The following is a 25,061-nucleotide window of genomic DNA, read 5'->3' as shown; positions in this document are numbered from 1 at the left end:
CATGTAACGAGTGTGTGTGCACCCCTGCATACACTTACACGTGTGCATCCCGCCTGCTTGCCCTGTGAACCCCCATGTTTGCAAGCACACGTGTGTGCCTGCGTGTCCAGACTCCCAGCTCCATTTCTCTGGGAAGAAGCCACTCAAGAGCTCTTTCCAAGTAACATTTCCAATAAAGAGACCTGCGTAAATGGTGCGTAAAGCTTTTATGAATCAAGCCCTTAATCAGAAGTTCGGGTTTCCGAGCACATCCTTCAGGCCTAACAGCCCCTTAATGCATTCATCACATTAAGAGTTAATTTACAACACGCGGTCTGAGACCAGCTCCTGGTCCTTCGGTGAGGATCCGCCTGAAGTGCGAGCCGTGTGTTAACCACCCAAATGTATTCTGCGCTCGGGAAAAAAAAAATAAAAATTACCCCTGATATTTTCGCCCTTCAAGGGAGACTCTGGGCCGTGGAACAACATAGCAATGGTGCGACGGGACCACCGCCGCGTTCATGAATTTTAGATGCCTGCGAGAAATTATCTATTTTGCTGGACCCTTGCTGGGCTCAATCAGTTCCTCCGTGGTTGGTGACAATTAAGAGCCAGTATGATGCAAAGAGGATATTTGAGACGCTGCTTGACACCGAGCCTCCCATCCCACCAGCTCTCTACCTCCCAGGACATGTCCCCTTCTCTCTTGTTCCCCAAAAAGGATCAGCCTGGTTGCTGTGCTCCTGGTTTCCTGGAAATGGGCCTTCACGCCTGAAGTTTGTGTGCAGAAACAGCGGTCACGCTGGAAGGAGAGGAGCTCATTGCCCACAGCGTGCTGCCCATGCAGGACGATGGGCAGGCTTGGGGCTGCACCGCGGCACACCTCAGTCCATGCAGAGAGAGTTTCAGCAAGGCAGCTCTTCCCCCTCTACCCTCACTTTTCTTTCCCTCTCTGCTTTCTAAGCAGATGACAATTTTTGGGCCGTTTTTCTCTTTTCAGACAGCACTGTTTTGGAACAGAGCCAGGATCTGCTGTTGAAGTAAACAGGCCGTGCGGGCGCTTTGTTAGCAGCATCTTCCTTGGGCTGATCTCACGGAGCCTCGCAGAGCTTCGCAGACCCAGGAGGTCGCAGCGGTGATGCTCAAGGCATTGTCCTCCCCGTTCCCTTTTCATCTCCTGCCCCATCCTAACAGATCCAAACCTGAGGCACAGGAGACAGGAAGGGAGACAGCAAATCCTCCCTGCCAGCACTACAACACTGTCCCCCCTCCCACCCCACTGTCCCCGTTTATTGTGCCAGCATTGCAGTGTGACACGGCCCCGTGTCACAGCCTGTCACAGCCCAGCTGCAGACGTGGGCTTTGCTGTGTTCAATGCAGTCATACCAAGAGAAGAAGACGATAATCAGCCAGCTTCCAAACAGAACTGGCCAGAAAAGCTTTACAGTTTAGGATGAAAATGGCTATTTTCATTTAAAAGAAAGCATTTTTCAAAACATACCAATTTCTGAACAATATTGTATAGGAAATTGCCCTGTACTCATCTGCTGGCATTGGATGATTTCCATCTTTCCTCTGTTTTCACTCAAAAGCAAACTCGGAGTTTATTATACATATATATTTCCCTCTATATATCTGATAGAGCTTCAAAGGTCAAAGAAAAACAAAGCATGAATTCACTAAAACTAAACATTTCCCATTAAAACAACTTTCAAAAGTCAACTGCATTGGAGAGGCTTAAAACTTTGTGTTTGCCTGCTTCAGAACTGGAAAAAAAAAAAAAAAAAAAAGAGGATTTGTGAAGCTTTCATGAAGAAAAACACAGGGTTCCCACCCTGCTCTGCTACCAATGGACTGGAAACCTGGTTTCATGTCCCTCACCTGCTCAATTTGGAAAGAAGATCTGAACCTACATCCCCTACAGAAAAGCTTAGTTATCTGTCACGAACCTCTCTCACTGCCCTCTGCTCAAATTTCTCCCTTTTTGCACAACTTAAATGGAATAGACCCTCTGGGTTTTGTTTCTCCCTGCCTTGCCCTGACTCATTTTAAACAGCGAATGATGAACGTGGCATTGCTCTTGGTAGGCAAACTGTGCTTGATCCTTCCAAAGGAAAGCTTTCCTTGGTGTGTGGCTCCCTTTCCAGCCTCTGCTCACTCCTCCCGTTGTGTGGTGCCCCTGCTCAGCAGAAAGTTTCATCTCAGGAGCATCTTCCCACCTTCACCCAGCCTGGCTCTCAGCTGGGCAGCTCTGCTCTGCTCTCCTCTGTACGAGGTGAGGCTGATGGCAGCTGCTGAGGTTTCCCTGCGTGCGCAGGGGTGGTGAAAGCAGCACAGCGTTACCAAAAAAGCTGCTGCTTCCCAGCCCAGGCAAATGCTCTGTTGACTTTTGCAACAGAACAGAGAAGTTCTCCACCACGCAACAGGCAGACAAGTAATCCTCATGCAATTTATCACAAATCACTTGATCCAGTCTTTGAATGTGAGAGCCTTATGTAATGTAAATACATATGAAAGCCTATTAGCCTCCTTTGATCATATTAACCTGCCGCTGTGCACAATTAGTTTGAAATTTTTGTCTGAAAAGCTCCATATTAGTGTAAGGAAAAACATAAGGGAGAGATTCAACCTGTCAGGAGAAAATAACTTTTGAGAGGATGAGAATTTTGTATGATTACATGACTCAAGCATAATTCTTGCCAGTCTAACACGGAAACCAAGTCGGACTGTCTCACAAAGAGCTCCAGGACCACACTGGGCTCTCTGCTGGGCTTGTCTTGGGGCAGACACAGTCCCTGGCTGTGGGTAGATGCCATGCGTTACGTAGTGGGGTGACAAATGGTGTCAGGATGGAAGAGGAGATGTCAAGACCTCAATATTAAAGAATTTGTAACCTAAGTAGACACGGTGTTCTCAGGAAACAAGCGTAATGCTGTCCCCACTTAAAAGATCTCATCAGTGGTTGGCAGAAAAAAGCCTGTGGATTAAATGTTAAATTCCCAGTCCAGTATCGTCTCTTATTCATCAGATCATCACTTCTCTCCCAGGGGCCCAGTTTCGTGCTCCTTGAAAACAGATTGACTGACGAAATGGAAGATGTCGTATGCTGCCGTTTCACCCTGGCTGTTGACCGTACTGTAGGTAACACTGCCTTGCACATCCTGTCTGAAATGGATGTCCAGCCTGCTTTCTCCAGACTGCCTGGCATTGCCCTTGAGCAAGCTGTTCGGGAGGCTTGATATCCCTGGAGATCTCTCTGGCCTCCGCCAGAACTGATCCTATCTCCTCTCTCCCACGTGGACCATTCACCTGACCATTCATCACTTTTAGCCTCTCCAAGTAGAAGAAAGGATCAGCACAATGGCAGTGTTGTTCCTCCTGTACAGGGCATTGAGTTATTACCTTCCCCTCAAAGATTTCTGCCTTTGTGTTGGTCTCGGTGCTGGAGGAGGCTGGAGCTGCAGCCTCCCAGAGGAGATACAAGGCCTCTCAGAGCCACTTCACTTGTGCAATAGCAGCAGCACCTCTTATCTGCAAAGACCATATAAGCAGTAAAATACTCCATCCGAGCCGGGCACAGCCGGGTTTCCAGTGTAATTAAATAGGAAGATGAGCTGTAGGGGGAAGGGAAGAAACCTAACCCTGGCCAACAAAGGTATTCCGGAGGGAGCTGCTTAAACTCGTCCATGGGGCTAATTAGCTGTGATATTTTCTTGTTATTTCTGGGTCCCCTCTACAGTGTCAGGTGTCTGATAGTAACAGTTCTCCAGTCACCAGCAAGAGGAAACAAAGGGCATCCTCCAGGCATGGCACTGGGAGAAGGCTGGGCGTGCTGCTTCGTGGTCTGTTCACAGCCCCGAGGCCAGGGTCTGTGCACGGCTCCTTGGCCGGTCGGTGCCACCAAAACGTGACACTTCCCGCTTGTTTCCACGTGTCTGGGGGTGCCGATATGCTCTGGTCTTCCTGGTAGAAGCCCACCCCAGAGTACCTGAAAAATTTCTCTGTTCCTTCTTCTGCGACTCTGAGCGCTGTCCTACCCTCAGCTGACAGCCAGTGCACGATCAGAGCTAAGTGCTTTGTTTTTCAAGGTGAGGCAGAGACGAAAGAGCTACACATGCCAGAGCTCTGTGTTTGCACTCTTGTCAGTTTAGCCTCTTGCAATGGCTTAAGCACAGCATCAAGGAAGCTCTTCTGGCTACTCCGGAGGACGCTATTGGCAAAGACACCGTCCTGACACGGCCTCCCCATGCCCTCTGTGTGTTTTGTGCCACAGGAGTGCAGCAAAGTAGGGGAGAACCTCAGCAGAGCTGGGGCAGTGCTCGGCGTGATATCCAAGGCACCAGCTGTTGGCTTAAAATACCCCACCAAATGTTTTGGTGCAGAGAGCTGAACCTCAGAAGTGGGAGAAACTGGGCATAGAAGAGACCCCCCAAAAAAGCCAAGCTGTTTCCCTTGGGGAATTTCATGGGGGAGGACACAGGAGACACGGGAATGCTGGTATCATCTGAGCATTGCCACGCTTCTCTCCTAGCTGAGCTGCATTTTGGCAATGTGGGGGGCTGTTTGCTGAATGAGGCAATAGGTGGGCATTTCCAGGTTTGTGATAATTTGGGGAATGGTAAAGAAATAAATAATTTACCAGATGAACAGAGCAAAGGAGAGAAAATAGCAGGGGACGCAAATGCATGAGACATCTTTTCTCTGCTTCCCTGTTAGCAATGGTTTTCTCAGCAGTGATAATTCAGGAGAGGCCCTTTACCTCGGCAGCCATCTGAGATGATTTTCCAATTAGCCAAATTCTCAGGCTGGCTCCCGTGAGCTGTGTGGAGAGCTCCTCAGCAGCGCATTACTCAGCCTGCTTGTCATTTCCATCCCGGCCTCATGGGTGGATCTCGCTCTGAGCATAGCAGGTCTGTGACTACCAGCTTGTCTAACACGTTTTCTTCTCTGAATCTGTACCTTGGAGGCTCTCAGGTGGCTTTTCCAATGCAGCCTGAAGGACCTTCTGGGCCTGTCGATGTATCCTGGCTGGAGGGGACAGGGGTCTCCACACCGACTGCACCTGGCTAGTACTGGAGCTGCAGCAGCACCGGGAGCTTTCGGGGTGTCCAGGAGCCTGGTGGCAGCCAGCCCTTCAGTCAGGAGCACTTATCAGGCTTCTGGGTGGACTTTTCCCAAGAGTGCAATCTAGAAAGTGAAAAGAAATGATGTGCCTGGAGCTGGTGTGTCTGGGTGATGGGCTCGGGGTCAGGATGGTGTGGGAGCAGAGCCAGGACACCAACAGTGTGCCTGCCGGGGACACGCTTTGCTCCCATGGGTGCTGAGCATGGGCACGCGTGGCAGCAGCACTGAGGGCAATCTCTCACCCATGCTTGTCCCTATTGTGTTACAGACCAGGGCTGTGCTCCCAGCGCTGACAAACAGCCGTGTAAAGAGGCTGGAGGATGCCTGTGGGACCTGATCCTGCCTAGGCCTGTGCCAAGGATGGATGCACAGCCCATGGCAGCTTCTCTAGACCAGGCAGCTTTTGCCAAAAGGATACCTGAAGACAGCTTTGGACAACCAGCTGGTACGCTATAAGTCCTGTTACATTAATAAAGGCTTTGCCTGAGCTTCTGGGGAGCAGTGGTACGTTTCCCAGTCACGACGCCTTCTTTCTACGGGCTCCCAGAGTTGCGAGCCATGCCAGGTACCTCAAATGCTCTCTGATCTGTGTATTGAAGTTTCTCAGAGATGGATTACCATGTGTAATTGCCATGATGGATAACGCGGCGTGGTATTGAACGGGGCCCTGGAGTCATTCAGGACCTACATTCGCCCCGCATGTTCAGATGGAAAATTAAATGATTCTTAAAATAATAAATGTGCACCCTGGAGAGAAATACTCAGCTGCTCCCTCAAGAGGAGCTGTGCTGTTCTTGTGTTGAGCAAGGAATGAGGAAGGTAATTGAAAAGTTATTACTTTGGGGGCAAATTTATCTTGGCTTGTATAGCGCTGCAAATACACTTGACTGGTGAAGCAATACATGAACTGCAACAGGGAGAGCAGCCTGCTGTAGAAAAACCAGGCCAAACGATCTGGGGGTGATTTCTGCACAGCCCTGTGCTCCGTGTGGTGGCAGCGGTCCTGAGCTAAGCCCGTGCCACCCATCCGTGTGCCACCCGACCCAGGTGACAGCGTGCAGGCTGATGTGTGCCACCTGCCCATGGAGATCCCCAAAAGGTGCAGGGCAGTGGTCAGAGCAGGAGTGCTGGGATGTGGGCAGCGGTCTAAGAGAGGCTGCCCCATGTCAACCGGTGGCATCAGCAGCTCTCCAAAAGTGCCACGGCTTTGAGCCCAGCACCCTGCACCTTCCCCATGGGCAGCTTCATTGAGTGGTGCTGGATGGAGACCACAGGCACCCAGCTGTGCTTTCTCCAGCTGCTAGCAGCCATTCGGTCCCTTCCATGTAATTTTGTCTTCTCTGTGACTGTGCTGTGGAGGTGGAAGCAGGATGGGAGGGCCAGCGGGTGGGAGGAGGACATTATCGACATATTCGTAATGAGAGGATCAGCCCCAGGACAGGGACAGGGCGATGGGGGAATCTCTGCCTTTGGAGATGCTCAAACCTCAGCTGGACAAACCTGTGACACAGCTTGGAAGTTGGCCCCTCTGTGCAGAGCTGGAGGCCTCCAGAGGTCGCATCCTGCCTCAGTCTGCCTCTGCTGGGCCGGTTTGCAAGGAGGAGGAATTAAACCCTGCTCGTCCCACAGAGGTGAGGATGTTGTGGGATCTGCAGTCTGCCTCGCCAGGGAGCTGAGCCTCAGACAAGCTACAGCTGAGGAGCACTTCCACGGTTGTGCTGGAGGTGTGAGGGGTTTTCAGGTCTCCCAGACCAGGCAGTGACGAAGGTGAGGGTGCCCTACGGGTGTGCTGATGCCTTGAGATGGTGCCGGCAAGGCTGTGTGATGCTCCAGCCACTCAGCCCTGGGCCCCACACACCCTGAAGCGAGAAAAGCAAGGAAAACAAACAAACAAAAAAAAACAGAAAGGGGAATTTGCTCCTCTGTGTCTGCTTAGGGCCTGGCCTGTCTGCAGGGAATTTCAAAGCAACACTTCAAAAGGTTTTTTTTCCTGTTTGTTTTTAACAATTAATTCAAATGAAATAAAAGTTTTCACATGTTGGCTTTGCTGTTTTTTTATTATTAAAAAAAATAAAGCTCTCAAATAATTAGAGTACTCCAAGTAAACAGGCTCTTCATGCTTTATTACCTGATGTGTATTATGGCTCCGTTAATGCACTGTGGCATTTCAGCCATTTTCCGTACTTCAGAATGTTTTAAAGATGGGACTCAAATCATCAGCATTAATTGCCAGCGAAACAGAAATGAACCTTCTAAAAGGGAAATCATTTTATAGCTCTAATTTGATTAAGCGGCAAAGCTCATTGTTTCCATCTTAGGTGGACAGTGAAAACACAAGTAAAGTTAATATTTATTAATCCTAATGTGCAGGCCAGGTAATTGCATTGCCCGCTGCGGCAGCGAGGGCTGCGTGACTCTCACTTGCTCCCTCGCTGTATGTTTGCACACTCTTTGGGTAAACAGGAAAACGAGGAGGGTTCGGTGCTAATTAGGGAGACGAAATCTCCTTTGCAAAGGGCTCCCAATTTTAATTGTGAGCTCGGTAATTGTGCCTGGTGACAGTGACCCAAACCCAGGGGTGGGTGAGCAGCTCCAGGAGGAGCCGTGGCTTACGCGGGCAGAGACGTGTCCGTAGGCGTGCGCACGTATGCAGGCGCTCTCCTGTGTGCTCTTCGTGTCACACACACGTTTTTCTACAATTCCAAAATGACTTCTTTTTTTCCCCATTTTTTTTTCTCCCTGCCCCTTTCTTTGCATCCAGCTGAGATGTGAAGCGTCCTTATGCTGCAAGCAGCACCAGCACCCTGCTGTCACCAGCATGACCGACATCTCGGGTTCCTCGGACCTAGGAACTTCTGGGGCTCTTTCTGCCCTGGCTCCTCTGCAGCCAGTGGAGATTCACCTCTCCTCGCCTGCTGGCTCAAGCCCACTTCAGTGCCTGGATGGTTTTGCCTTCAGCTGTTTACTTGCCAATGTCTATGAATCTGCGCACTTCCATCAGCGTACTGGGCAATTTTTGGCACCTTGGCTGGTGGACACTGGGCTCTTCTGTAGGAAAGATGCTTTATAAGGCAGAAGTAGGTGTGTACACTGGGGGAAAAACATGACGATTGCCCAGGGCAGGCAAGGTCCACCACATCACTAAGTCAGAACCGCATTGGGCACACAGATTTCATGCCTCTGACTTAAAAACACCTGCAACGAGCCCCTCTTCCCACGGGGACATCACCCTGCAGCCACGCAGTGGTCACCACGACCTCCCTGTCTGAATGCGAGCCTGGCTGGGGCCTGCCAGGCTGAGGCAGAACCAGTCCCCAGCTCACCAGACGTGGCCGTGGGCAGGGGCTAAACCTGTGACCTCTGCACCGGCACCGACCTGAATTAACACGAGCTCCTTCCAAGATCGTTTGTGCTGGGCAGGGACAGATTAAGGAACTTTCTAGCCTCCTCCCAGTCCACTCAGAGAGGAAAAGAGCCCCGCAGGATCACAAGCCGACCATTTGATTTCCCCACCAAGCCTGCTCAGCATCTTGCAGGATTGGCCCCCTTGCATCCTGCCTTTTAATTGCTGACTGATTGTAATATAGGATTTTATTTTCCCTATAATGACTCTTGGGGCCCCCAGATGTTCTCCTCAAGTGTGGTTGCGTCAGCACTAGAGACTGAATGACTGATACCAGCAATTTTTACAGCTTGAAAGGAGAGAAATATGTGAAGGGGATTTAATTTAGCTCTGATACTGTGTCTTCATCTTCAAGACTCTACAAGAAAACGACATCAAAAGGTTATTTTACAACGAGAGGAGGGAGAATTAGCCTGAGAGAGGGAGAGATCACCGAGCTGGCTTTCTAATATCAGTTCATTACAGGGAACACGTTTGCACAGCCGCTTCACTGCTGCTGTTAATTTAAACCAAGATGATTAAAAGCTGTAATTGCACCATTTTAAATAAATGTCCGCTATCTGGATTATTATATTTTTAATTAGCGTGGCTCTGTCCAATTTTTTTATCTCTCTGATTGATTTGTTTATACTGCATTTATTTATAATGCATTGATCTCCCTGACCCTGCTGCCTCCCCAGCCTGCAGTTTGGTCACGGTTCCAGCAAATGGAAGAGGGAGTCTGACCCGAACCAGGAAAGAGCAAAAGGTATGGGTCAGCTCTCCCTCCTGAGCTCATCACAGCTCTCCTTCGTCTTGCCTCCTGCCCTAAGAGCTCTTCTGCTACTTGCTCTTCCCCAGGGCTGGGGAGGAGGCTGATCGGCTGGAGGGCTGGCTGGCAGGGAGGTGGGATGGGGAAAGATTGAAATGTCCTTCAAGAAAACCTGACAAACCTGTGGTGCTGGCAGGAGCATCCCAGGACCCTGAGGTTTCATCCTGTGTGGTAGGACCCATCCTTTAAGCATTATGTCCCCAGCAGGATCATGCTCCTCTGTCTTCAAGGGACTCTCTAAAAATGTAAAATTTCCCTGGCAGAAGGCAGGATTTCCTGGCAGGCTGGGCTACCTGTGCTGGAAGTAGCTCCTGCCCAGAGCTGTTGAACAAAGCACGTTTGCAGTCCTTGCTCTCTTTCTTAGCACCACCTGAACCAATGCAACTGTTGGGCAAAATCCCAAGTGAGCAGCTAAGCCCATGCTGGACCACAATACCCCATTGCATGCTGTTCTCTGCCAGGGGCAAGGAGATGCAAGCATGAATACCTTTAGATCATTGTCCTGATGTTCGGGGCACTCCCCGTTGCTGTTGGAGGCTGTACTGATGGGTAAGTGCTGCGAATATGCAAGAGACCACTTGCTCCTATAGGGCTCTGGGTGTTTCTGCTGCTGCAGTTATCTCCTATCACTCACAGTATCTGCGGCACAGGGACTGCCATGGACCCCCCTTGTGCAGGTTGTCCAGGTAGGGTCAGCATCCTGACTGGTTCTGAGCCCTGTGTCCTGGAGGGATTTGTGCATGCTGGGTTCAGTTTTGCCCTCTCCCAGACTCAGCTTTGCTATGAAGACTGAGCTCTGCAAGCAGGCAAGTCCTGCAGAACTACCCTGCTTCTGAAAAGCAGCAGCGGAGACATCAACCAGAAACTCAGACTAGCTCCTGGGCTTTGCAAGCCCGGGAAACCAGATCCCAGATAACTCTCCTGGCATTCATGCTCGAGTTGTTTCTTTATTGGTTATACGATTCATGCCATCTGCCCGTTGATGTGTGCCCAGAAGAGCGCCGGCTAGCTCTGAGAACGGTGACTAAACGCCCACCTTGGCTGCAGGTCCTGCTCCTATTTCTGCTGTTGTTTCTTCGTGCCCTCAGGGACCTCATTGCTGTGCAGCCCTGGAACGGGGGGAGAAGCGCGACACGGGCCCCTCGGCGGGGAGCCTGCCGTGGACGGCAGGTTTTCCAGGCGGCAGGGTGCCGTCACCGCCTTCCCCCCAGGGGTCCCTCCTGGGATCCTCGTTGGTCCAAGGGGAGCTGCTTCTGCCTCTGGGGACGTGCCCAGGGGGGCTGGAGGAAGATGTTCTCTGGTGTTTTGCTCTGTTCTGACGATGGCCAGGCTTTGATTCAAATAACTCTGCAAGAAGAGGGAGAGGTTTACCGTGAAAGACTCCAATGTTCACTTAAAACATTTTTTCTTACATTCCTATAATTCCTCTAGACCCTCCCCCAAACTCTCCTAGGAACAAATATTCTGGAAGATGCTGGAAGGCATTGCCTGTTTTGCTTTGCAACCCTGCCAGCTGTCCAGGGGACCTCTCCCCATGCCCCTACAGCTGTTTTATTTGCCCCTGCCCTGGCAGCAGGACTGACCGTCCTTCGGAGGTAAGCTTCCACCTCGGAGCCAGCTGCATCCTCGATCAGGGAGAGGTGGTCTAGGATCCTCACCCCCTTCAGCTTGCACAAAGTGTGCAGCAGAGTTTTCAGGGTCCGCAGGGGGAGCTCGTTCGTGCACCGCCTCAGTTTCTCCTTTGGGATTGACTTCAGGAGGGTGTTGACATCCAGCAGGATTTTGTCCAGGTCGATGGTGCTGATGGTGCTGGGGAGAAGACGCGTAGTTCTCCAGAGGCATTTGGCCAACAGGTCAGAAAACTTATCTGGGCTGCCCTCGGCACTCAGGCTGCCTTGGAGCAGCTTGAGCAAGGCACAGAAGATCCTCGTCTGGTCAGATTTTTCTAGGACCCTTCTCATGAGGACATTAATGGACTGTATGAGCTTCTGATCTTCCTCTTGGTCCCCCTCCAGGAATTTTAGCATTAAGGTAAGGAGGTTGTGCATTACATCCTTCAGCACCTCCATCGAGGCCTCCTGAGCCAGTTTCTTCTCCTGGAAGAGAAACATCATGGCCTGGATGACACCTTTGCATCTCAGGATGATTTGGTCCTTCCCCCATTTCTCATCAGATTCCTTTTGCTTCTGGAACAACTTAAGTGGTTGGAAGCTGGCTACGAGGAACTCATTAACATGCCCAGCCATGGCTTCTGCTTTGTTCTTCTGCCTCAGGATCTTCTCAATTTCTTCCACTGCCTGAATGCTGGTGTCAGCATCGCTATTTCCAATGCCACAAATAAGGGAATTAATAGTATGGGTGATGTTATGACACGTGTCATCAGTGTCTGCGGAGGCGGGCAAGGTCTGGAATTCAGGGATCGTTTCTAGCCGAATGATATCCCTCAGTTTTAAGTGCCTGTATTTTCTGGAGACCGGCCTTCCCTTGTGCTGTCCTATACGTGGAGGCAGAGACCAAGGAGCCTCAACCACATTATTCAAATTTCCTCCTTCAGAGCTGGCGGGCTCTGGCTTTGAGGGTGCACCTCCTGCCTGCTGGCAGATGCCTTCAGAGCCAGTGTTTGAATCCTGTTGAGGCTTTTCACAAAGATGTTTTGCTTGGGACACTCGTGGCCTGCCAGGTTCCTGCTCTGCAGTTTGTCCCAGCATCCGCATATATTCTTCAGGGAGATCCCCAACAATTCTGAGTACAATTTCCCCATGAGTTTTGCAAGCTCTGACCATGATGTTTAGAGCAGCGTTATGAATAGCTCTGTCTTTGTCTCCGAGGAAGGCGGCTATCTTCTTCAAGGCTTTGCTAGGGCTGGGCTCACACACTTCCAGGCCGTACACCTCGAGCAGATAACCCATCTCCACCAGGCATCCTGCCTGCTGCTTGGCGTTCTGGAACTTGATGCCTTCCATGAGGAAGCTGAACACCTTCTTAGCTGGGTACACCAGGCACATGCTCTTCAGGACAGTGTGCACCAACTTACAAATGACTTTCCTTGGCTCCCCCATCTTCAGGACCAGGTATGGAAGGAAGGAAAGGGCCTCATTCTCCGTCAGCTGGTACTTTTCTTGGATCAGCAAAGTTAGCAGCAGGTTGAGGTACTCCAGGCTCTTGATAAGCACCCACATGTTGGAGTCAAAGAAACACAGGGTAAGCCATTTCAGGATCAGGTCCAGGCAGCTGATGACTCCTTCCTTCTCTGTCTCCAGGTGCCTGATCATCATGGCCAAGGCTTTGATTTGGTGCAGGAAGCTGGGGTGGAACAGTTCCACCTGGAAGCTCCTGGACACGCAGCTGCTCATCTGGGCCTTCAGCTGCTCGATGTACCTTTTGTTGGGAGCAGTGAAGTTCCACTGCAGCACTTTCCTGTCTTTCTCATCCCTCAGTCTTTGCTCTTTCCCCCTGGGGACAACAATGAAGATGTGTACGGGTTTGTCCCTGTCCTTTGGCGTGGGCTTTGCCTGTGCTTTCCCCTTGGCTGCACCCGTGTCTTTCATGCCTTCCTCTCCTGACGTGGGCTCCTTGGGACCTTGCTTCAGCTCTCTGCTGGGTTTGGGTGCTGGCTCTTCAGCTGACGCTTGTGAAGACAAGGCTGTTGCTTCAGGTGGTGTGGTTGGAACAGAGGGCAAAGCGGCAGTGATGTTGTCTGTACGGTGCCCAGAAAGTGACTCGACAGAAGCAGTGGGTTGTGCTGACAGACTGGCGTTGGCATTCTCCAGGATTGCAAGTACGTGGTCCCTTGCACCTGCCTTCAGCTCGCTGGTGGCCTCAGCCATCTTCTCAAAGCCAAGGTGCATGATGAAGAAGGGCAGGGCTGCCCGTGACGCCGTGAGCACGTCCCGGTTGCTGTCCTGTAGGCAGGAGAAGAGGAGCGGCACGCAGCGGAGCAGGTCCGAGGGAGCTGACCGCAGGGTGGGCAGCTCTTCGGCCAGCCACCGCACCAGCTCCTGCTTCTGGAAGGGCATTCCTTCTCCCAGCTCTCCTGAAATGTCCTGCCCACCCAGCCACTGCGATATGTCGAGCTGTGCAGCCCAGGCATTCACGGCAGCCAGGGCAGCCGCTCTCGTGCTGCTCTTGCTGTCTCTGAACAGAGCGATGAGGGGAAGGCCCAAGTCCTTCATGTGCTGTGTGACGTTGGAGCCCATGGCTGCGGACAGGTGCTGGAGGACCCTCAGGGCCATCTGTACCAGGCTGGGGTTCGGGTCATGGAGACAAACCCTCAGGGCTCTTGGGAGCTCTCCTAGGTTTGGCTGGATGTGTTTGGCATCCCGGAGGATGCAGGCAACCTCTTCCAGGCCCTCCTTCTGCATGTTCCAATCCTCCTCCTGCAGCTTGGACAGCAGCTCTGGTGTGATCCTGTCACTAATGTCTATGGCTCCTGTTCTTCTCTGATCCCCCGAGTCCTCCTGGGTCCCATCACCCAGGTCTGGTTTGGGGTTGGCACGACTGGGAGCTGGTGGGACCTGCCCGTGCACCTTCTCCAGCTCAGCATCTATCTGGGGGAGAAGGGGCAGCTTTTCACTCTCCATCAGCTCTCTGAGCGAGTCTCCCACGTACAGGTAAATAACCCCCAGCAAAGTGATGGCCGATCTCTGCACGCTGGGCTGAGCAGCAGCAAGAGCAATCCTCAGGGTATTTATTAGTGTCTTGGCCTCCATGCCAGCAAAGCCAAACTCCAGAATTGCCTTTGACAGCCAGTCCAAGATCTTGGTCTGGATCCTGGAGTTATTCTGTGAGAAGGCCAACGCCATAGCTGTCTGTGCTGTCCATGGCAATGAGCATGCCTCTGCTATAGCTGTCAAGGCTCCTTGGGCACTGGTGCTGCACAGCACATCTCCCACCATTTCCACCACGCTTTCTAGGACAATTTGAGCCGATGTCCTGGAGAAGTCCCCTTCCTGGGCTAGCAGAGTGATTGTGTGGAGTTTCTTCTGCATCACCTGGAGCTTTGTCTCCTTGCACCCCCGTGACAGCAGTCTCACCAGGGCTTGGCACGGTATCTCACTTTTCTTCATCTCCCTGATAGTCTTCTGCAGGGTCTCCATGCTGGAAATCCGTTCTTTCCAGGCGTTGCTTTCCAAATTTTGAACGCAGGTTTCGGGAAGCACCGCTGCCACCTTTTCCTTGCATTCTTCCTCCGAGAGCTCTGGTTCACACATGTTGCTTGAGCCCACCCTTCCCATTTGGTGATGGGCTCTGTCCTTCCAGGGCTGGCCAGGTTTCCTTCCAAGCACCCTAAACGAGAAGCAAGAGGGCAGCGCGGGGTGTCCTTACCAATGGAGAGGTGCAGATGTTGCAGCGGCACCTTTGGGTCCCTCCTGGCAGGGTGCATGGAGCCCACGAACCGCCTGCCACGAGTGCTGGCCATTGTGAGGTCGGAGCCGCCCGCGGGGAGCCACAGCCCTGTGGTGGGGTCCCAGTGCCACCACTGTCACCAGCAGCGACCGTTCTTCCTGCAGGTGGGTCTGAGCCACTGGGTGAAGGCATCGGTGCAGGCAGCATCACCTCCAGCCCTCGTTGCCTCCAGGGGTGGAAGATGCAGCCTGGAGGCAGGGACTGCCACGCATCGTGCCACCACAGCCGTCTGGTCCCCTGAGCCTGTAACTGGACATAACCCTTCCTCCCTCTGCCCACACGGTTCCTGCTGAGACTCTGAGGCTGTCGACAGCTGAGTGAGTAAGGAGTAGTTTGGGATGCTGAACAACAACAAAATTGCCAGGGGAAAGAAGATTTTCACTGAACCAATTTTTTAAAGGTTTTCTTTAGAACAAAACCCACCGCTTTTAACCGTAGATAGCACAGTTCACTTTTATGCTATTTAACTTTCTTCCAGCCTGTTACAAGTTGACACCTTTTGCATGAGAAATGCCCTGTAGAAATGAAAAACAGGCACTCAGCCGTGGGCAAAAATCTCTGGCAGTGCAGCAGCACTGCCTGCATCCTCAGAGGAAAGTGAGGATCCTCCAGGGAAAACTCTTTGCAGGAGCCCTGCACCCAGCTCCACTGCTTGGACAGCCCCTGGCATGGAGGAGAGCTGTGCGGAGTGTCTGCCCTCACGGACAAGGATGCACAGACCACAAATAGGACAATCTGTGCTCTTTGGCTCTCTCTGCTGGCTGCAGTGCACCCCACTCGTGGGCTTGTGCTCCTCAGGGGGTCCCCCAACATTGCACCCTCCAGGGAAGAGGCTGGTGTCGGGAGCAGAGCAGCAGGCACAGAAGTCCCTTGTTGGAGCCTCTGGAAGAATCACACATCACAATGAGCACTAGAAGTAAAATAGGGAAGGAAAGATGCGGCAGCGAGGTTTCCCCGAAAAGCCTTGCAAATGCAACAGCTGATTTCCGGGAGGATCCTTCTCTTCCCTAAGCCTCCAGCTGGAGGGACAGATTTTCCCTGAAGGCAAAACCCAGAGCCGTGCAAGGGAGCAAGTGCTGGGAGGGATTCACCAACTCTGCTCTGTGCCAGGGGAACGGAGCTCAACAAGTGCTGAGGGACGGGCACGGGAGGGCCGGGAGCGTCTCTCTGGGGCCAGCTCTGTCGGGGCTGGAGGCTGGAGTGTTTCCTCCCATCAGCAGAGCACGGCAGCCTGCCTGCAGCTGCGAGGGGTTGGGATGCCGGCAGCGGGGAGCAGCGGCACTGATGCTCTGGGAGGTGAGCTGGACTAAGTCCCTCTCCTTCTGCCCCAGCAGTGAGCAAAGCCTGGATCTGAGTGCATCATTTCATGCTTTCTCAGGGAATCTCTCTATAAGAGATACCGGGGACCTTTGTGAAACCTCGTTTTGTTAATCGAGTGGCTTTTGGTTCCACCCAGGTGGGTTTCTTTGTTGGGTGATGCTGGAAATATCAGGTCATGGCACAAACTGGCAAGAGTACTGTACATATGAGAAAAAAGGCACTTGCTGATTTTTTTTGAGAGCTTGTTCATTTTTGGGGTTCTGCCAGGCATTTTCAGGGTAAGTCTCCCAAGACTGGGATCCAGACTGCTGAGGTACTCACAGCATCTGGCCAAACAGCTCTTTTGGGTATGCTATTAGGTGTTAACAAATGCGACAAATAATTCACTAATAAAAAAAAGGAGAAAAAAAATGCTCAGTGTAAGTGAATTTTACTGCGTTATTCTGGTGAGGAGCTGTCAAAGAGTCAGAAGGTGTTCTGAGGAGAGAGAGTACAGTCTGTTCCTTTATCATAATAACTTTTATTGCCTAGGTATAGTTTCTCACCCCGGTCAATAAGCATCCTGCTGCTTTGTTTTCAGAGCATTAGGGCTCGGTTACAGCAGCAAAAGCTTCTTTCCAGTTGCCTGGTGCTGACCCATCCCAGGGGCTGGGGGCTGCTCCAGTGCTCCCCAGAGGTGCTGGGGTTTTGGCAGGATAGAGGGGAAAAAGATTCCCATGGTGAGAGCAGGGGCCTGGGAATAGGGAATGCTCCTGGTGCTTGCAGATCGGAGCAATGATGAGACTGCCGTGACGCTTGCTGGGAGCTACAGGGGCAGATTAAATGCAAAAACACCGTGGAACCTCGCACAGGCTGTTCTGGGTGAAGGACAGTTGTGCCCAGGGGTCTGTGCTCTTTGTCATTTCTGCAGAGCCGAAAAGAGCATGCCGATGCCAGAGCGGCCCCAGGCTATGAAGTCTGGATCCCTGAAGCATTTCTCGTGCACCGCAGCTAGAATTGCTTCGAGCTATCTGTCACCAACGAGCCCTCTGGGCCAAGGGAGACTTGGCCTTTCTAACAATTTGGGCATCACATAACAAATACCCTGGCCTGCTTGCTAGAGCCAATGACCCTTCCTGGCATCGTTACTTGGAGAGGTTGCTGCTGGGGACGGCTGAGCAGCTCATCGCTGGCTTCCCATCGGGGCATCTGTGCTTCCAGGCCTCATACAGTCTTCTCTGGTTTTAATTCAAAGCAGCTCTTTGGACAGCAGTTTCAAGCCCTTTTATGTGGCTCCTCGTGGACGTTTCCCTGCAGTGCCTCATGAATCACCAGCTGAAGGCACCTGCCAGGGTGGGGATTGCTCTGGGTCTGCCCGTGCCACCGAGTGCACGAGGAGAGGCGAAACAGCCAGCGTGGATCATCGCGGCCCCCAGCCTTCCCCAGGCCGATGTAGGGGCTGCTCCTCCTTGGAACCTCGGCTCTGAGCTGCTGAGAACCTCACTGGAAAACCTCTCTCAAAGCCTCTCTCTTCCCCTTTGGCAGCTCAGGCCCGTGGCGCTGACCGCGCCGCGTGCTCTCACCCCACGTCCAACCCAGCACGAGCCTTCCCAGGCCAGGACGCTGTGCCGTGGTTGTGTGGCCAGGGATTACACGCAGCCATTTAATCTCTTTAGCCCATAATTCCCACCCATCAAAGAGAAGCAATAAATCTTTCTTTGTCTTTGTAGCCTCTGTAGCTCAGCAGGGCAAGTCCATCTCTGGCATCGTGTTTGCACGGCTCCCAGTCCCTGGGATTGCTGGTGCTGCCGCGGTGCAACTACACGCAGTGATGTTGTGTTTAATGCCCTGCGAGCCACCTCCCCAGCCTCCAGGAGCTCCTGAGCTGCCTGAAGGAGCAGGTTTTCCTGTCTGCCTCCGGGCAGAGGGCACTCACACATGCCTCCACCAGTACATCTTCATTAAGCCGCGCAGAAGCTGCCGCGCCGTGCCGCCAGCTGCACCGCCGCGACGGGCTGGTGTAGCATGTGAATCACTTTGTCTTGATCCCTGCCTCTGCCTGTGGATCATCCATATCCCTACTTGTGACGGGTTTCACTCCTGCAATTGGCAGGATTAAACTCCCTTCAAAAGAACTGCCTGAGCATAGTGACCAAGAGGAAAAACCTCAGGCGAGGAGCGCTCTATTTATAGCCCATGAAGGATGGACTCGGTGCATAAGAATATTCAAGCCCCCGGCACCTCCACCCCCCTCTCTGTTCCTATAGCTGCTGTCTTAGCACTGAAGAATTGGCTGCTTTTTGAAAGCTGACTGGATCCTCAGTCAGGAGAGGAGCAAAGGGACAGGGGTGGGGAGATCTCAGCTTTGCTGAGTCCCCCAAAATCTGCTCCCTAGAGGACAGCCAGCAGCAGAGGAATCAGACGTGACGGAGGACTGGTGCTCTCCCCTCGGTCTGCATCCACACTTTCCAAGGGGGGTCCTATTCTCACCCTATCTGCTTTCAGGGCAGCAAAACGATCTGCATTGCTTGCACTTCCCACATCTCTTTCAGGAGGCTCCCCCAGGGCTGCCCCCCTTTGCTCCCTCCCAGGGGTGAGTTAACGTTGCACCCCGCTCAGCTGCACTGGGGACAAAGAACAACAACCCCATTTCTCACCTTTGGATACGATGTCTGCAAAATATTTGCTACCTTTGCTCCCGAATGATGAATTTCTGATCAAAGTGACATTTGTGCCCCACGTCTCCAGCTCGCCGATGATGGCATGTCAGAAAGCAGCACGGCTGGGAGGAGAAGAGGTTCTGGAAAAGCACAAAGAATTTATCTTCCATTGAGAAAACTGTTTCTTTTTCTCGGTGCCATCTCCTACCCAGCTGACACTTTTAATAATGTCATTAATGATGATGTAGTGGGTAGAAAAGCTGCTGTAGCGGGTTTACTAGATGGAGAGATGCTGATGGCATGGGGTTAGCACCTTGCCTTTACAAGGATGCGACCCCCCCGCACAGTGGAACAAAGGAGAACTTTCTGAAGGAGTCTCAGAAGCGGTGGACGTTGCAAGGAATAAAATACATCAGGTAAGAAAATATTTCAGTGTTCCTGAGTGAGAAGGAATAAGGCATGTTGGGGATAAACCTGTACTGTGAACCTCTTTTTTGATACCCACAGCTCCCAACACACAGCTGTGATTTCCAGCAATGTCACTGGAGCTGGGTGTAAATCCTCTAGCCCGACTTAAGCGCCGGTGCTGTGGATTTGACTCAATCCCACTTACAGGGATTCGATGTCTAAAATGCTGCGGTGTCCCTAGGTCCCTTAGAAAAACAGCAAAAATTTTTACTTAAAGAAATTGTGCGTTGTGTGTGTGCGCATGTGGGGGCTGTACTGCCATTTGCTGTCATTGCCCTGAGACAGGCAGCATTTCCAAGACAAGCAGGCTGAGAGAGGTGACTTAGGTTTCCTCAGTGACCAGCAAGTCTCAGCATCACTGTTTGAAACATAAACTTTATTGCAACGAAGGATTAAAAATAGTACATCTGAAAGAGTCGCAGAGTGCATGTCATTAAGGAACTAGTCAGAAATCACAACTCAAGCAAATCGTGTACAATAGGAACAGAAAGTTTTATTAAAACAACTTGAAATCGAACTCAGATTTTCCTCGTGTGTTTCATTTCACCATAACCGTGTATTTACAGTCTTCGCCTCTTGTGGTGAAGGTTCTGCTCGGGGCGGGGGGCTAGGAAGAAGGCAGGGATGGATGGGGAGGAGAGGTGGGTTTCAAAAGCTAACAGGATGTGAAAGTTTTCCAGAAGAAGTTCTTGCAGCCTGCTTTGCGTTCCCGGGGCGCCAGAGCGGGGTTTGAGTTAGCCGAGCGCTCCAGCTCCAGTCTCACTTCGTCCTGCTCGGCCCCTCGGGACAAGTCCTCAGACTCCAGGGCTTCATTTTCTGTCTGGCTGGGCTCTGAGAGCAGTTCTGCCAAAAAGTACTTGGCCAGTTCCTTGGGGAGAAGGGAAACAAAGAGGGAGAGAGCACGGTTACTCTTCGGCTACCGGGGGCTCGCTGCACTGCGCCCAGGACAGCGGCACAGCTCCGGAGTAGACGGGGAGCTGCATCTCCCCAGCATCTCAGCCCAACCAGCAGCTGCCTTCCAGCAGCAGCGGCTACAAAATAAAGCAGAGCAGGAGAGCACTGACATCTACCCGGTGTGCTGAAGGGATCGCTGGGCAGGGAAGGAGCTCACCCGAGCATCACCCTGCCACCCCGTCCCTCCCTGGTGGTCTCAGCCAGGATGCTGAGAGGCTGCTGCTGAAGCAGCACGGGGCAGGTTTTGGGGAAAGCAGCTGGGCTGGGGCACCCTCTTGCTCGGTTATCTTTCCTCTCGTCCCTCTGAGCCCTGGCTGCCCCGTTGCATGGCAGAGGACACCTTCCTGCTGCATCGAGGCAGCTGCCTTGGTTCTGCACCCCGGAGAAGCCTCGGGGAGCTTCTCCAGGGGCTCTGCCCTCTGTGCGGGCAGCGGCCGCTCCTCGTCCCCCAGCAGGCTGGGCTGGAGGGGGGTCTCCCCATCCTGCCCCCGGCCATCCAGCTGCCATGGCCCATCTGTGGTGGGGAACCAGGGGTCTGTCGGGGAACCGGGGGCCGGAGCGGGGACAACGGGGAGGTCTGCTGAGGAACAGGGGAAAGGCACTGAGGGTACCGGGGTGTGCGGCGGGGAAGTGGAGGGGTCTGCGGTGGGGAAAGTAGTGGTCTGCCAGGGGGGATGGAGGGGAACAGGGGAGGGGAAGCGGGAGGAGAAGCGGGGCCGTCGGGGTCTCCAGCGGGGTGCCCGCCCCGTCGGGGGGGGGGCTCTCACCTGCTTCCCGGCGGCGGCAGCCAGGGATTTCTGCAGGAACTGCCGGAGCCGCGGGTCCGAGGGGGCGGCCGAGACGGTGCCGAGGGCCAGGGCGATGGAGAGCAGGGCCAGGGCGCAGTGGAGGCGGCACGACAGCATCTCGCCGGCGGGGCGGGCGCGGGCAGGAGGCGGCGGGGAAGCGCTGGCGGCTCCGCTGCGGCTCGGCTCCGGCGTTGGGGATCTCCTCGCCTCCCGCCGCCTTTATAAACCCTTCTCCTGACGTCAAGGCGGGGGCGCCCCCCTCGCCCCACGCCGCCGGGGGTGGGTCCCTGCCCGGGCTTGGGGGGGGGAGAGCCGCGGCCGGGGATGCTCCGCTCTGCCCGGGGCTGGCCAGGCACCCACGGCGCTCCCCCCTCGTTGTACTCCCACCTTCGGTGCTTTCCGGCTGCCCCCCGCCTCCTTTTCTCCCCAAACCGCCGTCCGTCCGGGTCCTCGACGCTGCTCGTCCGTTGTCTCCCCCCCGAGCCTCAAGCATCCCCCCGGGGGGACCCCCCGGCTGTGCGCCCCAGCGGGGCTGCCCGCCCCGTCGGGTAAAAAAAGGCTGCAGAGTGGGGGAAAGTGCAAACCTTCCCCCAAAAGGCGGCTTAGCAGCAGGGAACAGGGGGTGCTGAGCTGTCCCCGGGGGCAATTTCTGCCTCCCCGGCTCTGCAGCATCTCTGCAGCTCAGGAAAGCGGGGGCCAGCCGGTGCCTTGGTCGTGTGTGTCCCCCCCGGTCCTGAGCTCAGCGGTGCTGGTCCCATGGGGAACGTGCCCATCATTGGGATAACCAGTCTCCCCATCTCTCCCAGCCTGTCCCCACGGCTGGCTGGTGCCCACACGGACGGATCCCTCCATGCCGAGGGACTCCCCAGCCCTCTGCCAGCAGCAGGAGCAGATGGGGCTCTGCTGCCACCCCGATGTCTGGTGTCAGGGGCCCCCTCCTGCTTTTCCAAGCTGGGGGAAGTCAAAGGCTTGTGGGAACAAGGCTGCTGCTGCTCAGAGGTCTCCAGAAATCTCCAGAAGGGCTCTTTCAGTTCGTGTTGAATTAACGCCCACCCAGCACGCTCCCAGACTGACTGTTGCTGAGGCTGGACTAGGAGTGAGGAGGGCGTACCGAGGTGTTCCTGCTCTGCTTTACAACCCAGCAAGAGGAATTGGCGGTGGGTGCTGGTTCCCAACCGGGCAGACCTCCGGGCTGAGCAGGCGCTGCCCTCCCTGCACGATGCACCCCTTTCTCTGTGCGGATATCTGCAGCCATGTCACATTCATCCACTGCCTCCTCCCCAAATAATGGTGCAAATGAATGCAACAGGGTTAATTTGAACCCAAGAGGAACACCCTCACTCCCATCAGGGATCCAGGTTTTCATGGTGTCCATGCATACTACGGCTCTGCCAGCCACATGGGGACAAGATTTGGAAGACGAGGTTGGCTCAGGCTCCTTCATTCTCCTGCACTGGGGGCGAGAAGCAGTACCCCTGCCTGGGGACGCCGGAGGGATTGTAGGGGTGTCCTCTGGCAGCAAGAGAAACCTTACTGCATGGAAACATCTTGGATTTGTCCCACTGAGCTTTAGACACCTACCTGACAAAAGCAGGGCAGTGCTCTTTTGCTGTCTCTGGTCCTGTGCCCCACCAGGAGATGACTTGGCCCCAGAGCAGCCTGAGGAAGGCTCTGAGGCCCACCCTGGTCCTTTAATCCCTCATGGGATTCAGCTGACGTTGGGTGGAGGCAGGACCAGTGCCAGGGTGCTGGTGGGGAAGTTCTCCTAGGAGAAACTTGCCTATTTTAATGGAGTAAAACTGAGTTCCTATTAGATCTGAGCCTTGCTCTGGATCAAATGTTGAAAGGACCAAAATATTCTTGGTGCTCTTGGGAAGAATTTGGGGGAACCACTCTGATGTTCTCCAACCAAAAAGTTTTGGGATCCCATTTCAAATAACATCTAAAAGAAAAATACGATTTAACTGAAGATGGAAATATGTGCTTTGGTTCAGAAAACCCTCTTGTGCTGACCTGAAGGAAACCAGCAGAGAGGGAGTGGAGAAGGGGGGGTCCACCTGCCCCATGCCTCTTCGCGGTGTCTCCTGCCGTGCCCCTGGCGCAGGGCAGACCGTCAGACATCCTCAGGACGCTGGCGCGGGCATGGAGGGGCGAGCAAGGTGCAGATCCATTCACCACTTCCCCCTCCCCCGGCTCCTCCGGGGGATCATTGTGCTCAGAATTTTTTCCCCTCATTCCCCAGCCGGATAAATCCATCATCCGTCCGCTCGGCTGCGGCGAGGGCGATTCTGTTCCTTCCTCTCTGCCGCAGCGCTGCAGGGCATGTGGCTTTGCAGACGATTGAATTGCATTGAATTCCTGGGACTGCTTCCTTACCCCCAGCTCTCCTCCTGCTTGCTCCACGAATCCAGAGCAGTCCAGCAGTGCCCGGACTGTGTGCACAGGCTGCGCGCTCAGCGCTGTGCCAGCGAAGCGTGCCCTCTGCTGTCACTGTGCTTGCAGGACCGGCTCTCCTCGCACCTCGTCACCCCAGCTGCCACCAACCCTTCTGTGAACAGAACAGCCTTGCCACATATCACTACCTTGACAGCAGGAAAAAAAAAAAAAAAAAAAGAAATTATTATATTGCAGCACTCAGCCGTGCTGTAGTGCCGAGCTGCGGTCCACGAGCCAGGGCTGTGAAATTCCTCATCACGAAATTCCTCTGGAAAAGCAGCCTGAGCTATAGGTACAGATGAGTGAATAAGAGTAGTCATCTGTGCCTGGGAGATAACGAGAAACAAGAGCTAAATAAAGGGGAGAAACTGATGCCGGCTGGTGCTGTGTGTCCCTGGGACGGGCTGTGCAGGGGGCAGTGGTGTCGGGATGCCATATGGACTCGCAACAGCCCTTTGCAGGATGCTGGGGACAGACCCAGCTGTGTACAAAGTGGCAGGCTGCCTTCTGCTTCTCACAGGGATGGGCAACATGCAAGGTCAAGAAATTCTCTTACTCCCTCATGTGGGAAAAAAAAAAAAAAAAAATGAGTCTTTAAGAAGTAGTTGAGATAAAATGCCTCTGTGCCTGGGCACGAGTATGAACTGAGATCATGTTTTATTGCTTGTCTGTGCACACCATTTCTGGTGATGGTCTCCAGGCCTCAGTGTGCTGGGTCACGTCCCTGTGCACTGACTGCAATTCCCTTGCTGCGGGCGTCACGCAGAGCTCGTGGCTTTTAGCCCAGGAAGGGCCACACTCCCCACGAAGGTAGGCTGAGAGGGCTGGGGGGATGCTTGCGCTGAGAGGTCTCTGGATAAAAAGCAGTTTCTGCAGTAGGATTTGGGTGCAAACCCATGAGAACTGGGGTCTCCCAGTTGCCTGGATAGTTTTTTATTTCTCAGTGATCAAGGCAAGAGATGATGGATACAGATGATGGGTGAGCACACGCAAATATGAAATAATAGAGGCTCTGGTTAATAAAATAGAGGTTTTATTGATTTATTTTGTGTATTATTTTTATTAGTTTTTATTTTAAAATTTATTTCTAATTCTCATCTCTGTCTTTTTATTCATTTATTCCTGCGGCTCGGTTACTGCCGGGATCCTTCCCAAACTCCATCCTCGCCCGCCCTCTCGTGGGCACCCGGCAGAAGGCAGCGGGGCCCCCCCCGGTGCTGGGCGCAGGCGGCGGTGCTGCCAGCAGCGATGGTGCAAAGGGCCCGGCTGTGCACATTTCCACATTTCCACATTTTGGGAAGTGCCAGCTGCGCTGCCTGCATTTAAACCTTCCGTGCTTCAGTGTCAGCACGAGTTTTTCAGCACCAACCCGAGGACTAGGGGATAAATGGGTGAGTGCAGCACCAGCTGAGCCCCAGCACCTTGCCGCATCGCTGCTGGCGACCCCGAAAGTGCTCAGCCCGAGGAAACTCCAATCCCCATTTCTCTACAGGGTTGCCCCACAGCCTGTGCTGGGAAGTGAAATGAGGCAGGTGTCGGCGGCGTGGGAAATGTTTTTCGGTGCTGAAGAAATCTGAAGGGAAACACGACCACATCCCAGTGTTTTGGGCTTGCCTCCGTGTGGGAGGAGGGGGAGATGGATATCAAAGGAGCTGCTCCAACATATTCCGGGAACCTTCCTGGAAAGCGGCCAGCTTGTCAGTTCGCTGCTGCCTGCCCTTCTGAGGCTGGGA

The 25,061-nt window shown here is 53.4% G+C and overlaps 2 protein-coding genes and 1 pseudogene across 3 annotated transcripts; 1 reads left to right on the top strand and 2 right to left on the bottom strand.

Moving 5' to 3' along the window:
• The window catches only part of LOC136791464 (axoneme-associated protein mst101(2)-like), a 159,916-nt pseudogene that overhangs the window by 26,163 nt on the left and 108,692 nt on the right, over positions 1-25,061 (top strand).
• Positions 10,223-15,177, bottom strand: LOC106044773 (cytoskeleton-associated protein 5-like). Of its 2 annotated transcripts, none has more exons than XM_013194958.3 (2): positions 10,976-15,177; positions 10,223-10,664 (listed from the first exon to the last, which is right to left on the bottom strand). In XM_013194958.3, exons 1-2 carry the CDS (start codon positions 14,549-14,551, stop codon positions 10,374-10,376), a joined length of 3,867 nt encoding a protein of 1,288 aa, XP_013050412.2. In that variant the 5' UTR covers positions 14,552-15,177; the 3' UTR covers positions 10,223-10,373. The 2 variants fall into 2 exon arrangements, with proteins under 2 accessions (XP_013050412.2, XP_013050411.2); XM_013194957.3 differs by having other exon boundaries at positions 10,901-15,176.
• SST (somatostatin) lies at positions 19,619-21,106 on the bottom strand. Its single transcript, XM_048076809.2, has 2 exons — positions 20,872-21,106; positions 19,619-20,018 (listed from the first exon to the last, which is right to left on the bottom strand). The coding sequence occupies exons 1-2, from the start codon at positions 21,007-21,009 to the stop codon at positions 19,806-19,808; spliced, it is 351 nt and encodes a 116-aa protein (XP_047932766.1). The 5' UTR covers positions 21,010-21,106; the 3' UTR covers positions 19,619-19,805.

The sequence above is a fragment of the Anser cygnoides genome, chromosome 9, assembly GCF_040182565.1.
Source record: "Anser cygnoides isolate HZ-2024a breed goose chromosome 9, Taihu_goose_T2T_genome, whole genome shotgun sequence".
NCBI lineage: Eukaryota > Metazoa > Chordata > Aves > Anseriformes > Anatidae > Anser > Anser cygnoides.
The sequence above is the reverse complement of the archived record's forward strand: the minus strand, read 5'-3'. Positions and strand labels throughout refer to the sequence as shown.